The sequence below is a fragment of the Macadamia integrifolia genome, unplaced genomic scaffold (assembly GCF_013358625.1).
Source record: "Macadamia integrifolia cultivar HAES 741 unplaced genomic scaffold, SCU_Mint_v3 scaffold_189A, whole genome shotgun sequence".
Taxonomy (NCBI): Eukaryota; Viridiplantae; Streptophyta; class Magnoliopsida; order Proteales; family Proteaceae; genus Macadamia; species Macadamia integrifolia.
In genome coordinates, this window is record NW_024870635.1 from 362,209 (window position 1) to 378,048 (window position 15,840).

At 38.2% G+C, this 15,840-nt stretch overlaps 1 protein-coding gene across 1 annotated transcript; it reads left to right on the forward strand.

Annotated features, from left to right (window-relative positions):
• The first annotated feature begins 1,546 nt into the window (after positions 1-1,546).
• Positions 1,547-14,827, forward strand: LOC122071109 (COMPASS-like H3K4 histone methylase component WDR5A). Its single transcript, XM_042635389.1, has 3 exons — positions 1,547-2,475; positions 12,853-13,155; positions 14,304-14,827. Exons 1-2 carry the CDS (start codon positions 1,831-1,833, stop codon positions 13,141-13,143), a joined length of 936 nt encoding a protein of 311 aa, XP_042491323.1. The 5' UTR covers positions 1,547-1,830; the 3' UTR covers positions 13,144-13,155; positions 14,304-14,827.
• The last annotated feature ends 1,013 nt before the right edge of the window (positions 14,828-15,840 follow it).

Consider the following 15,840-nt stretch of genomic DNA (forward strand, 5'->3'; position numbering starts at 1 on the left):
TGGTTTTTTGTTTTTAACTTTCATATTATTTATAGGAAAAAAATCTCATCTTTTTATAGCCCATTGAGTAAGGAGAAGCTAAAGCTAGCAACATCTCATTTTCTTGTAGCCCATTGGGCTATTTTATCTTGGAACTCCTAGAGCTTTTGGAATATTAGATGCATGTATATAAACAATAATCTCTCAAATTGCATAAGTATACTACCGTTTTTTGGTTTCGTTTTTTTGAAAACTACACGTTTAATACTTGTACCGTTCGTTTACATCCGTTTGCCGTTCTCTTTTTTTTTTACCCTTTTTTTGACTGTACCGTTCATTATTTTTATCTGTTTAAAACCTGTACCGTACGTTTCCATTTTTTTACCGTTCCCGTTTTAACTAACAGTGGGTTCGCAGCCAGATTGTTGGGTCTGTACTCTATTGCAACTTGTAAGTCTGTGACAAGTCGCTGGTTCACTCATCCATCCTCGCCTTTTGTTTTTTTGTTTGTTTGTTTTTTTTTGTTTTTTCCAAACTGTAATAGTAAAATGGTAAATAGCATAATAAAATGTGTCGTCCAATAGGCCCTTTTACTGGTGTAGGGCCCTCCTTGAGACCACTCATGGTCATGGGCCCCTTGTCTAAACCCTAATGTGGGTCACTAGAGAAAAGAATATAGAACTTGAGCAATTTGTGAGATCAATGAGTATAGAAAGACCTCTCTTTCTTTCTTATTTAATTGTTAATAAACCCTAAAATAATCATATTAAGACAAAAGGGGAGGGCATCTACAATCTTATCAACTGACATTTTATTACCATTAGATGGGATAAAGGTCCCTCTGCTTGCAATAATCGTCATTGCTCCTCTGCAACTTGTCTCCTATCCAACCCAATGTAATGATAAACCCGTTTGATTTCAATTCAAGATGGATCTAATTTTTCTCTAATGACTTTTTTCTCCAATTAAATTCAAGCACGCAACCTAATATTGGATTGCCATATTTTTTTAACTTTTTCCATCTATCTTTGTCAAACAAACAAAACCTAAAATTGCAAGATGATTTTTTATTTTTTATTTTTGATACAACAAGATGAATGAAAAGAAGTGAAATTTTTATGCTTATAAAATGAAAGTTTGAAATCATTACTCAATATGACTATATCATTAACTTCAAATTATTTTATATTTAATTATTAAATTTCATTTTATTTTTGTATTCAAAGCCTTTTATTTTATTATGTAAAATATATCATTAATAAATATAATTAAAAAATAAAATAGTTCATACAATCACATCGAATCACGAAGATTATAAAAATTTCACTTTTCTTTTAAAAAAATATCACTTCCCTCTCCTTGCATATTCCTCGTAACCTAACATAGCTTAAAGGAATAAACAAATCCTGGTTCAACAGTTCAATTACTCACTCTAATAGAATTTGGACCTAGAATCTTTAGGCTAGGACTAAGATCGTCACATTCATGGAGGTGGAGAAGGCCATATCCTTTACGATGAGCGGTGAAGTGTGATGGATATCGAATAATTGAGAGCATTTGAATAGGTATCCCAAGAGGCTACTAACCACTCGATGCTCGACGATTTTCACACAACGTGGAGGGTTTGATCGTGGAGCCACACGCGCGCGGTGTCTATAAACGGCTTCACTAGGAAAGCCCCTCGCAAAGCAACTTGGGTATAAAGCGCTTACTGTCTGCGTCGTCGATTGAGTAAAGTGACGAGACAGACTTGTGGAGACGTTTAGAAACTTCGAATTTCCCTCGCAGATACCTGCAACAAATAAAACCTCTGGTTTCAACTTTCAAATTCTATAGCAGGAATCTCCATCTATGGCGTCAGATACAGCTGAAGCAATAAAACCTTACAAGCTTAATCAAACCCTAACAGGCCACAAGCACTCCATCTCCAGCGTCAAATTCTCCAACGACGGCAAGCTATTGGGTAGTTCATCGGCAGATAAGACCATCCGTCTCTGTTCGCCGACCGATGGCTCTCTTCTCAAGGAATTTGAAGGCCACGAACAGGGTATCTCCGACTTTGCTTTCTCTTCCGATTCCCATTATATCTGCTCTGGTTCAGATGACAAGACTGTTCGGATGTGGGACGTCCAGACCGGTTCGCTTGTCAAGACACTTCATGGTCACACCAATTATGTTTTCTGTGTTAACTACAATCCCCAGTCAAATATGATTGTCTCCGGTTCGTTCGATGAGACAGTTAGGGTTTGGGATGTGAAGACCGGGAAATGCTTGAAGGTTCTCCCAGCCCACTCTGATCCTGTGACAGCCGTGAACTTTAACCGAGATGGGTCTTTAATCGTTTCGAGCAGCTACGATGGGTTGTGTAGGATATGGGATGCGTCGACAGGCCACTGCATGAAGACTCTCATTGATGATGAAAATCCGCCGGTTTCTTATGTCAAGTTTTCTCCTAATGGAAAATTTATTCTCGCTGGCACATTGGACAATACATTGGTATGTCTGGATCTCCTTCTATTCGAGGAAGGAAGATCTCCCCTATGATATGTGATTATTTACTTGGTATTGGAAATCTCTGAATATTGCCTGTATGCAAATATTTACCCTACATCAAATTGACGTATTTCTGATTATTTTTACAAATGCTATTCGATTGGTACCTTGTTGGGTCCTTGTAGCTCTTTCATATACTGTGAGAATTCTGATTTAGCAGGTTCATTGCATCTCCTCTCCCATGCATTGGGTAGGTGGTTTGGTATGAAGAGTATATTTCATATGCACGCAGAAGAGAAAAAGAAAGAAATTGGGGGAGAGATAAAATAGGGTGGGAGGAGAGATAAAATAAGATAATTTGATAAGTTTGGCTTTATGGAGGAAGCCATGTCCTCGCGGCTTCACGGAGGAATTCTCATCTCGTTTCTCAAGAGAGAAAATGTAAGATTTCAAGTCTATCCAAGTCCCCCCTATACATTAGGTTATTGCTAATTTATAGTATTACTAACGGTTAAAAAACTACTATTTCAAATAATAAAATAATTACCTACCCTATACATTAGTTTACTGCTAATTTATAGTAGTACAAATGGTTAAAAAACTACTATTTCAAATAATAAAATAATTACGTACCTGTTACTCTCTGTATAGCACTACTTCCATGCAGTATAACTTCACAACTTCTAACCCATGATAACTCTTTACAATTCCTATTAACCGAGTCACTAATTCCTAATGTAAGACTAGATTTGACAAGTCAAACTAGAACCAAACTGCAGGAACTTTTAATCAGAAGAACAACCAATATTACCCAAGGTAGGACAGCAATTCCACAAATCAGAATTAAAGAAAAAAAATTAGCCCTCTGTAAATCAGATCTCGAACCCAGAAGCTGGAGTCTATGGGGCCAGACTACAAACCAGATAATAGGGCTAACCAGAAGTAGGAATAGAAGCCTAACAGTTTACAGACCAGAATAAACATCCACAGAAACAGAAGAGGACAAATCAGACCTATCGGTTCTGGTTCCTGTTCTGTAAGGTCACTACAGGACAGAATTCAAAAGAATTTTAATATCTTAAACTTGGCTGGCCAGAATCAGCCCAAACCAAGGTCGAGTCTCACTTGGGTAGGGAGGAAAGATTGACCAGAATTATAACTCAAACCAATGGCTGGAAGTGCTTCAGGTAGCAGAGAGCCGATTGTGAAATCTAAGGCAAATCTGGGCAGAATTGGAATTTAAATACCTGGTTCGTTGAACAGCAATAAACTCCTTGAAAAAGAAAACCTGGAAGGAGAAAAGGAGCACTTGAAGATGAACCTCTTGGATTCCTCGCCGCAAAGAGTCGTCGGATCGAACACCAACCCAATACCTTGATCAAACACAAGGAAGTTCTCTCGCGGAGAAAACAGCAGCAGCAGCCGCCATGTAGTTTGTAAAAATCGTGGCTCATTAAAAGAGCCATAGCTTTATTTATAATAGTGATAGGGGTTACATGAAATAGAAACTAACTTTAGTTTCCAAAAACTGAAATAGGAAACTAAAAATTAGAAACTCAACTAGTTACTAAATCTGAAAATAGAAACTTACAAAATAGAAAGTCTTGTGACTGAAAATTAGAAACTAATTTAAGACTGAAAATTAGAAACTAAATAACCCCATCTAAAAAGGAAACTAAAGAAAAAGGAAACAAATCATTGAATCCCGTATGCAACCTTAGAACCCCTAGTTTAGATCCATAAAAGTAGCCCAATATACTCCAAACCACATGGACTGAAGGCCCAACACGTATACAACCCAACCCTAAGCTTATTCCTAATAAAACAAGCCTAGTTTGGTGAAGAATCTGCATCAATTCCCCACACATCCTATTTTCTTAGGACTCTCGCATACTAGTCAAACACATAACATTCTTTTTCCCCTAAAAAACTGCATTGTCCTCAAAGCTGGATATAGGAAATTGCCTTCACATAGCTTCAAGATCATCTCACATTGCCTCGATTGGTGATAATCTTGCTAATGCGGCCTTCGTTTATTAATCTGTCAATCTACAAAAACCCCTGGATGTGGATGGAGTGTCTCGTACTTGTCTTGCATCATTTGTAATTTTCTTTAAACTTGTTTGTTATTACTTAACTTTTGCTTGAGTGAGGGCACATGGAGAATAAGGTGGATGCGGGGGTATTTTGGCTCTGATACTACTTGATACACACGCAGAAGAGAGAGGAGAGAAAATATGATAGCGATGGAAGAGATCAAATAGGTATAAGAGGTTGGCTTTATGGACAAAGTCATAATGTCTTGGCCTTTTTTGGAGGTAGCCCACCTCTATTGAATTAGAACATTTATTTTAGGATTTTCAAGTCTACTCCATTTTTTAATACCCAAGCTATTTAAAGAGTACAAATATGTTGGGGTAACTCCTAGTAACCCACTTTTTCCACTATTTAATAGAATCCTAACTAAATCTACTACTTCCTTGATTTAGCATACACACAATATTAAAGCCAAAGGGTGAGGCTTCCTCAATAAAGCTGATCTATCTTTTTAGTTTAACCTATTTTATCTCCTCATTCTCTAGCCCAATTTTCTCTCTTTCCCTATTTTTTTCTCCTTTAGTATGTATCAAGTGGTATTAGTGCACCACGCATGAGCCTACCATTAGATCCCGCATAAATCCTGTGTTATGTGTTTCATTACTAAAAAATAGTAGGCAGACAACATCAACCTCAAAAAGCTCTTCCAAATATCCAAGGGGATGAGGAATTATGCAACCAGATTGCAAGGTGTTTTAGACCAATGTAAACGATGATAGGAGATTCCGATGCTTATCCGTTGGCATAGAGGAGGCTACCTGGGAAGACATAACGCTCCTGAAGCAACAATTTCCAGAGCTTGATTTTGAGGACAAGATCCTTTTTAAAGTGTGGGGAAGTTGTTACATGCATGGATCATTGCCTTGATTATTGTTGCATGGATTATTGTGTTGCATTGGGACGATTTATATGGCACAATGATATGTCACTAGGGTGTAATCGTGGGAGTAATGTGGATTAGTTACTAATATAGTGTGTCTACTATATCCTACTATATCATGGAAGTAATGGGTTTAGTTAGGACTCTATTAAGTAGTGGAAAAAAAAAGGTTACTAGAATTATTTTAAAAGATTTGTACTTTTTAAATAGCTTGCGTATTATGAAATGGAGTGGACTTGAAAATTTAAAACTGATGTTTTAATTGAGTAAAGGTGGCTATTTCCAAATTAGGCCAAGAGATCATGGCTTCGTCCATAAAGCTAACCCCTCATGCCTATTCTATTCTTCTTTCTCTATCCCTATTTTCTTTCCTCTTTCTTTCACGCATGTATCGAGTGGCATCAGAGCCAGAATAGCCCTGCACCCACCCTATTCTCCATGTGCCCTTACTCAAACAAAAGCTAAGAGATAACAAACAAGTTCAAAAGAAATTGTTAGTGACACAAGACAAGTACGAGATGCTCCATCCATATCTTGAGGCTATTGTAGATTGATAGATTTATAAACAAAGACCACATTAGCAAGATTTGTCACCAGCTGAAGCAACGTGGGAAGACCTTCAAGCTATATGAAGGCAATTTCCTATATTCAACCTTGAGGACAAGGTAATTTTTTAAGGGAAAAGAAATATTACGTGCTTGACTAGTATGTGGGAGTCCTAAGAAAATAGGATGTGTAGGGAATTAGTAAATCGGTTAATAGGAGCTATAATTGGTTAGAAGTTGCGGAGTAATGCTGCATGAGAGCAATGCTATGTGGGAGTAATAGGTAAGTAATTATTTTATTATTTGAAATAGTAGTTGTTTTAACCGTTTGTAATGCTATATAATAGCAATCACCTACATTCTCTCTCTCTTGAAACTAGGTGAGGCCTCCTCTATAGAGCCATGAGGTCATGGCTTCCTCCATGCGCCAAACTTGTCAAATTACCCTTTTTTTTTTGGATGAACAAATTATCCTATTTTATCTCTCCCCTAGCGTGGCTATCGATATTTGATTTGCAAATCCCCATGTGCTGTTTATCTTTGAAGCTTGAAGTTGGTTTATCCCTCAGGAACTTGTTATATTCTGCTTGTGCTTTGGTTGATTGCATCTTATGGGACAATTCCTCTGTGTTAGTATTGGATTTTGCATTATGAGTTTTGCCTAGTAAATATGTTTTATTCATAAAATGGAAGATTTGTTGACAGTCAGATTGTCTCTAGCTACTGAATTTTGGCACAAGTTGATTATGCCTAGGTCATTCGATGTTGGGAGTTGGAACTTTTGGCGTGTGGTAGGTACTTTAAGGGTGATGACCCAGACTATTTGGGAAGCTCTTTCTTATGTTTATGTTCACTTTGAGAGGTTTTAATCAATAAAATTGATTGTAACCTTACCTTTCCATAAATTTTTTTGGTAAGGTTCTTTGCTTCTTTCTGAAGGCCTCATAAAGAGGCCAAGCAAGATAAAAGGCCTCAGGCATCTAACCTTCTCATTTTGTCCTCAAACCCACCCCAAACCCCTCCAACCTGAGGAAAAGAAAAAAAAATCCTGTTTATGTCTGCTTGTTGCCAATCATGAGCACTAGAAATTTACCTAATTATGTGGGCTGCTTCTCTTCCTGCCATCTTTTGATCTCCGAATTTCATCCAAGTCAACATATCCCTAGATATCCTGCATGGCTGCATCTCACTACCTACAATAAACACATGGGGGTAGGGGGCAAGCTGGTGAGTGGGCCATCCTGAGGCTAACTGTTGGAAGTAGTAGTGAGCTTTGTTGGATATGGTTGAAGGAATATATGGCTGAACAAGCATGGGATGCATGAGTAGTGACGTCAATAGGATGTAGCTTTAGTATATGGATACTTTATCCACATAATGCTGGGCATATCTTAAAGTCACTTTTTCTCGGTTGGGAGGGAAAATGGTAGGTGTATCATGATTGGGAACATCCCCAACTTTGTATTTCATTGAGTTGGCTTCTGAGAAAGCTGTCTATGTTATTTGTGGGAAAAAAGGAGTGGAAAAATATGTTGTCCCACTTAGATATCACTGGGTAATTATGCTATAGGTATAAAAACAATGTTGAGATGCTAAAGAAAAGTAACTTTTCCTGGATATCCTGCATGGCTATAGGTATAAAAACGATGTTGAGATGCTAAAGAAAAGTAACTTTTGTTTATGTTTTTTGGAGATTTCTCTCTTTTTGAGGTCAGACAAGGTGTTGAGGGACTATAATGTTAGTCTGGTGTTGGTATTAAGTGTAAGCAATCCTATTGTTGTTGTTGTTGTTGAAGGTCAAGGAGACCACTTGACATGATAAGAAGGTAGAAGAGCCGTATGTGCAATCTAAATACATTGATGATGATGTTGATGAGGTAGTAAGTAAACTATGTTGTATATTAAAGATTCATGTTTGCAGTTTGTTAAAGCTCTTGGGGCAATTCTGTCCAATCGGGCTTAGTATTCTGCCCTATCATTTTTGGTTTCTTTTCACTTATTGTAATAAGTAGGTTAGGAGCAAGGTTCAATGTATCGGGTTTCGACCATTGGGGAGACCAAAATTTCGGTTGAAACTTGGGAAATTTTGAGGAAACTAGGGAATTTTTCCCGGTTGGGTGGAAATTTTGGTTTTGACTCCCAAAATGTGTGTGTTTTTTTTTTGCCTATTTTTTGTGTACGCCCTATTTGTGACATTTATAACATATTCACATAATTAGTTTCATGGAAAGAACACCTAAAGTCATACTTGTAAGGTGAACCAAAGTTTGGTAATGTACATTGAGTTGTTGACTGAAAGTCTGAAATTGTACTACATAAGTACATAGTCTATATTATATGTAGTCTACAATCTACATAAGTACATAATACATAATGCAAAGGATCCAAAATAAATAATAATTTTACATAATTGTGAGTTATCTCTCAACACTCAAAAGTCAATTCCAAGTAAAGTGTCTTGGCGGTTCCAGTCCACCAGCTGCATACCATAGCAGATGTCGTAGCCGCTCCTATAAATGCACCACATATGAGTTCCATGACATGTTCTGGGCCCAATTGTTTTGGTAGTCTGTCACTACCCATTTATAAGATGCATCATCAACACCAGCTAGGTATCCCAGCCTAGGGAATAATCAGTCACAGTGATAGGATGTGGATATGGCACACAAGGTTGGATGGATACCCAAAGGTACTATCAACAAAAGATGACGCACCACCTGAACTATCCTCCTGTCCAAATGAAGTAGAAGATCCACCATACTGTCCATACCCACCACCATATCCAAATGAACCGATGCTCTCGAAGGATGGCACACAAGGTTTGGAGAAGATGAGATTTACCTTTTTTGTCCCAACTCCTTTCCTTAGGTGGATTTTCTATGAATGTGTAAGATCCAAGCTTAGAATGAAGATTAGATAGCACGAGGGCAAAATCTGGAGTATTTTCCCAAGTTTCCCACTTCATAGAGAAGAACTAGGGGGAGAGGATCAAAATTTGAAATAAGAAGTGATGAGGGTCTGGATTCCAAAGACTGAATTCGGATCGCTTAGGGCCCACAAGAATGATAAAATATCTCAATTTAATGGTTGAGTGGCATTCTTATAATTTCAGAAACACTCAAGCACTTAAAAGAGAGGAAAATAAATAGTAGGGCCAAACTGAAATAGCAAATTAGAAGTGGAGAGGTAATCTGCAATTACTAAAGGAGGAAATAATAGAACACAATTTCTAGGACAGGGGTTTTCTTGTAATTATAAATAACTGTCCTTGTAATTTTAGAAAACCAGTCTTTCTTCAACCTTAGGTCACAATAGAAACTAAGAAACCAACGGCAATAGGAGAACCTTCAGATCGCTAGAACCTGTTCAGCTCTTATCGGATGGACCAGAAACTCTAGGCGAGGACTGGAAATCCTTTGGCCTCTTGATTTTGGCAAACAAGGACTTCAATCAACAAGCAAACAAGGAACCACGGCACCTGCAACTCAGATCTGACGCAAGAACAGAACCAGGTCTTGAAATTCTGGTTAGAAACTTCCAATGGAGATCAGATCTTGACTGAATCTGTATAGGTGGAGTCAGTTCTACCACATGAATGTCTTCTCACAATCTGCAACTGATCCGAAGAGTAACAGTAGAGATCGATGACAAAAACAAGAGCTGGAAATACCGCCCAGAACAGGGTATTCTCAGGTTTGGGAAGTAATCAGCAAAGAAATAGGGAAAATATCAGAGAAAAGAAGAAGATAAGAAGGAAAGAATGGAAGAGTTCAAAGAGAGAACTTCAGAGAAGGAGAACAAGAGATAAGCAGCCCACGGTAGCCATAATTTCGTCCAAAATATAATTTCAGTTTCATTTAATTCTAATTCTCAGTTGAGTTCAATAAATCTATTTAAAAACTGAAAACATACCTTCTTTCCTATTTGAAACAAATATTGCATCTAATTAAAATAGAAATAAAATCTCACTCAATTGAAAATCTACCATACTAATACCAACTCTAAAAATGAAAGAAAAGGAGTTAAATCAAAGGCTATCTCAAGCCCAACGCCCAACTGCATCAAGAAGGCTTGGTTTCCCATTTAAGAAGGTTTTATAAAGGCTGAACCTTGGTCCACTCGAAAATTCCCACATTTCGGTCGAAATGTGGGAATTTTGGCCGATACTGGTCGAAACCAGTGTTATAGCCGAACCCTAAAACTTCCTATTTTAATGTTCAGGTGCGGCACCAGAGGACACTAGTACCAGTGAGTACTGGGTTGCATCCGTCTTTTGTCGAGGAAGGAAGGGCGACCCCACTTGCACCTGCTACCCATGCTTAAATAATTGGAAGGGATTCCAGACATGAAGGGGAAGGTCAGTCGAACCTCACAGACACTGGAAACCCTGGGGAAGGCCCCACTTAGACTGAGGAGAGATCTCCATACAAAGTGACCAGTTCAGCCTTCATCGGCTGATGGTCACCGGCGGATGGAGCATCCACCGGTGAACACCATACGGTGAGGGCACATGCCAGTTTTGGGTTATTTTGCCGTGGGACCTGAGACCATGAAGCCTTGAGGCCCATGGGCCAAATAGGACAATATTGTGCCAAAGTTAATGGGGCCGGGGTGTTACAGTTGCAATCAACCTTCAGGTGCTGAATTGATCTTCTACAAGTTTTGATCATTGTTAAGTCTTCAAATAAGTTTAGTTTATCTCACAAACACTCCTCTCACAGCAAGTAATAATAGATATTAGAAAAGAAAAGAAAAGAAGATATTAAGCAAGATAGATGTGGGTGGGAATGGCTACCTCAGCCTAAGTATCTCACCCACAACTATCTTATCTGTTTGTCTTCCTTTCTCAGGAGAGGGAGGAAGCAATAGCTGCAACAAACTTCATTAATTCAATTGTGCCTTATGTCTACAGTAGCCTCTCTATATATAGAGGTATGAAATTCCAAAAATAGAAGCTTAACTCAAATTAGAAACTAATGCAAAATAGAAACTATCTCTATCTTCTAATTTAAGAAATAATTTAGCAGCTACTAGGGACTTTCTAGAAAGTGTATTCAACTACTAAAACAAGGAAAATAAAGGGTTACCTATGCTGGGCCGATGGTGAACCAGCATAAACCAGCATAAACCATCGGCCTAGCATAGGAGTGGTTCGAACCATCGGCCCAGCATAAACCATCGGCCCAGCATAGGAGTGGTTCAAACTCAGCCCAGAGGCTGGTTTGATGGCTTCTTCTTCCTATGGTAATGTAACCCATGATGGGAATCTACATCAAAATGTCTTTATTTCTTCAAATCAATGCAATGACCTGGGGGTCTTACAGATATTTATAGCTACTCTAAAAGGTTGTGATTGGCTGAAGAGAGAGCTTACATCATTCACCCAATAGGAAATAAGAGCTTCCATCTTATAACCAATAGGGAAGCTCCAATTTGACTTATTACGTCATCCAACCAATATGAAAGCTCTAAACTGACTTGAATACTTAACAACCTACTAGAAAAAGATAGCAAACTTAGTTTGGAATAGAATATTCCTAAACCAAGATTAGATTTACAATAAAAAAAAAAACAATAATAACTTCTAGAAGACCCCACAACTTAACTAATTAATAAATTCTGTATTCCTACTTGCTACCGATATTTGAGGTCCATTAAAGTGGCCTGTTGCAACAAAACACCTTGGACTAAAGGCCCCACATGTAATCGAGCCCGAGGCTTATTTCCACTGAAATGAGTCCATTTTTGTGATTTATCTGCATTATTAGAACCCCAAGGGGGTAGTGGAGTTGGCAAGGGACCCTCGCCTCAGAAAGTTTGTGGTTCTAAGTTCAACTCCTCTAACCTCCTTGGGGCCACTCACACGGTGGTTTTTAGTGCTCTTCATTGCTTTCAGTGAAAGTTGAATGGTTCTCATTTAACCCCGGTGTTATCCGGTCCATGTGGTTGTGGGGTCAGTATGGACACGCAGGACTAGTCAGGCTTAAGGCAATACCCATTGTTAGGCCCCCCCCCCCAAAAAAAAAGTTCTGATTTACTACAATATCAAAAGCCCATATGCCTACATCTCACTGTCATCTGCCCCCCCAACTTCAGTTACTGGTGCTTACTACCTTCGCCAAACATTAAATTTCTCTCTCTCTCTCTCTCCTCTTCTCCCATATGTGTGTGTTTGTTTATCATTGTCATTGTCATTGTCGTCGTCACTGTTGCCATGATCACTTGCAAAGCCTGTGGTTTGTCATACTGTTGGCCTGGGATGGAGTCCTGCCTTAATCCTCCCTCTCCCCAAACCCTTACTCTATGTAACCACAAAAAAACTAAGAGACTGTTGTGATGAGAAAATCTCCTTCATCTTTCTTCCTTTATCCTTGTGCTTTGGGGTTGAATTTTATCCCATTTACTCGCGATAGAAGCCCAAGTACCTTTTTACCTGTGGTTGGGCTGGGTTGAGACTTGATGGGTTCAGGGTCAAGCTCTTTGGCCTGAGAAGCTGGATTACTTCTCTACTCTCTCCTAGAAAAAAATAAAAAGGTTGGCCTCTTATGCATGCATAGACATGCCATTACATTATTATCATTTCTCAATAAGAAATCTCCTGCATCCTCTCCTTATCTTTGGGGATAAATTTGAAAGTGTTCGATTGTAAAATCATGTTATATACATGTGAAAGCATCTTTGGAGGACTTGTACTGTGTTGTGGAGCTGAATTAGCAATCCTCATTCAGTAACAATCATTCGATCATCTCCTCTTTATCTATTGTCCATGACATACATATGCAGGAATTCCAGATTGTCTTTTAGTATACATATGGATGTATATACAAGGTTGGCTCACTCATTGTATGGTATCTGCAGAGATTATGGAACTTTTCGACCGGGAAATTTCTTAAAGCATACACTGGGCATGTTAATTCAAAATACTGCATATCATCCACATTTTCTGTAACCAATGGGAAGTATATTGTCAGTGGTTCGGAGGATAACCAGGTCTACTTGTGGGAACTTCAGACAAGAAAAATTGTCCAGACGCTGGAAGGCCACACAGACACTGTTATATCTGTTACATGTCACCCTTCTGAGAACATGATAGCATCTGGTGCACTTGAGAAGGACAAAACAGTGAAAATCTGGACTCAGGAGGGCTGATTCGTTTTCCTGGTAATGATGCTGCTTGAATGTATCCATCTATATATATATATATATATAAAATTTGGGGGGGGGGGGGGGGGTTTAGTAGTTGTTTTTAAAGTTCAGGAGGTAATGCATTATATCTGTACAAATCCAATTAGTTTGTTTGCGTCAAAGACGATTATTTTATCTAAAGATTTCAGATATCTGAAAGTGCTTCCATATGTTTTTTTATGCCTGTACTTGGAACTGTTTCAATCATGCTTGCACTCGCCACATCTCCTCAGCGTTGTTGGCAGATTTGGCAGACTAGCTGTTGGATTGGTTCCAAAGCCCCCTAACATGCCCCTTGTCAAACTTGGTGTCCTATCGCAAGTATGTGGCCCACAACCATATATGTGATTTCGGCAATGATTTTTCAGTGGTTCCTGTTGAGTTCACTTTATATACTTTTCAAACTTTTTAAAAACTCTGTAATGACACGTGGATTTCAGATTGTCATAAATTCTGATCATCGAGAGATGATTGGGATAAAACATCCAAAAATTTGGGCCCCAACTCAATTGCCATGGGTACAGATACATGCATATGGAAGCTAACCCTGCTTATTTTGCTCATATTTGTTTTATTTTATTTTTGGTGGGGGTGGTGGCGGGGAAAGAGGGTGGTTGTTACACATCTATAGGCAGTATTTCACTGATTTCTTGATGAGGTGAAGTATTTGTCATGCATAGAAAAGGCAATTTTAAGATATAGATGGTTTCCTCTGTGATCACCATAAAATCAAGGAAAGTCGACCAAATGGTATGTAACATCATATTTCTACATGGACAGAAACATCTGGTGTCTTTGTTTTCTCATGAATCATCAGAGTGAATGCGGAAACAGCAGAAAAAGGTTTCCGTGTCAAGGACAAACCACCATGAACTCTATACATTTATTTTAGTTCACCAGAGCTTGATGTGATCATATATGCATGTACCAAAGAAGTTACTTGGTAAGAGAATTCTGAATGATTGCTGTGTGAGGTATCATTAGTAGGAAAGCTTGGGCAAGTCCCATTTAAGACCTTGAGAATATTTTCAGAGATATAAAGTTTTTGCTGGGTGATTTGTGAACTCTGAACTTTAGTTTTTGATAATTTCCTAATCTGCAAGTATGATCTCCCGTTTTGACAGGGACTGGATTTTGGAGTGGTGGAATTTGCAATCTATGTAATTCTTGTGGAGTTGAGATCATCGGACACCAATATCACCACTGCTGCCATTATCACCACAATCACCATCATAAAAGGTTTGCAATAGATTTGGGTTCATCATCAGCGAGTCGCCATTCTTTATCTTCATATCATGGATGACTCAGAAGAATGAGGTTTTATGGGAAAGGAAAACTATAAATTTCCCATTCAAATGCACTCAGTTTGGTTGATTTCTATGCTAAAGATCTTGTTCCATTGTGCTCCTTTTCCAAAGCAGCACAATTTCAGCATCTATGCTTAAACCATATGCTGGTTCCTGACCTAAAATGCTCAACCTTATCCATCAGGGCTTGGGTCTGGTTAGTATACGACATCAACATTTTTGGCAGAGGTATTGTAATGTAGAGAGAATAATTTATTAAAGATCAAGGAGTCCTTAATCTTTACAAGGCCTTGTTAACATTGAGTGATAATATTCTGTTTGGGCCACCACAATTAGGTTTATATATCTCTCTTAAGTTGCGTTTCTAGCATGAAACATTCATAAAATGTGTTGCATAGAGTGGTTGTGCCAAATCAAGCCCATATGCTCCGTTTTAAGGTTACGTATGAAGATTTTTATGCAGATGCTTATTCTGCATAATCTGAATGAGATCCTCTCAAATGCGCCAGTATCTCCAGCGTACATCGAAAGGTTGGGAGACACTAGGGGTCCATGCAGATCCATTAAATTTTGGTTTTCATTTGTGTCCTTATTAAGTCTGGCCGTTTTTGTTAAAAAAGAGTTGAAAGGAAAATTTCGGGTAAAATGTGTTCAAGAAAGGAATAGGTTTTGTACACAGCGTCCAAAAAGAAATTTCTTGATGGGTATGGTTGGGGTGGAGTCGTTTCTTTTAGGCAAATTGAGAGAGAATTGATTTGGGCAAAATTGGAATCCAAAAGTTTAAAATAAAAGAATATTATATAAATAAATGAGAGATTTCTGTAGGCAAGAGGCGTAGAGGAGTACACTAATGAAGTGTGACCATAGTTAGCAAATTCGGATTCGGGAATTATTCGGGCGGAGAATTATTCGGAATATTCGATTGATTAATTTAAGGATTTGGTCAAAAAAGCGAATATGACGTTTTGTTTTTTGTTTTTTGTTTTTTTGTTTTTTGTTTTTTTGTCTTTTTTAATATTGTTTAAGTGGACCGAATAATTCGGTTTGGCCCGAATTATTCGCGTTTTAAATTCAAATTAGTAAAATTCACGTTTTTTACCGAATTTTATTTTTAATTCGGATTCTGTCAGAATTTTTGATTTAATTCGGGAAAATTCGGTTCGGCCGAATAATTCGCGAATTATTCGGCCGAATTGCTAACTAGGGGTGTGACAAAATAGTTTCAAACATGTGAGGGCAGTGAAGTTATTTCATGTGAGAGAGAGAGAGAGGGTGTTAGCATACACTCTTTTCCGAGCTCAGATAACTTTTTTCTTATGTTAGAAGAACAAAATATTAACATCAAACAATATCA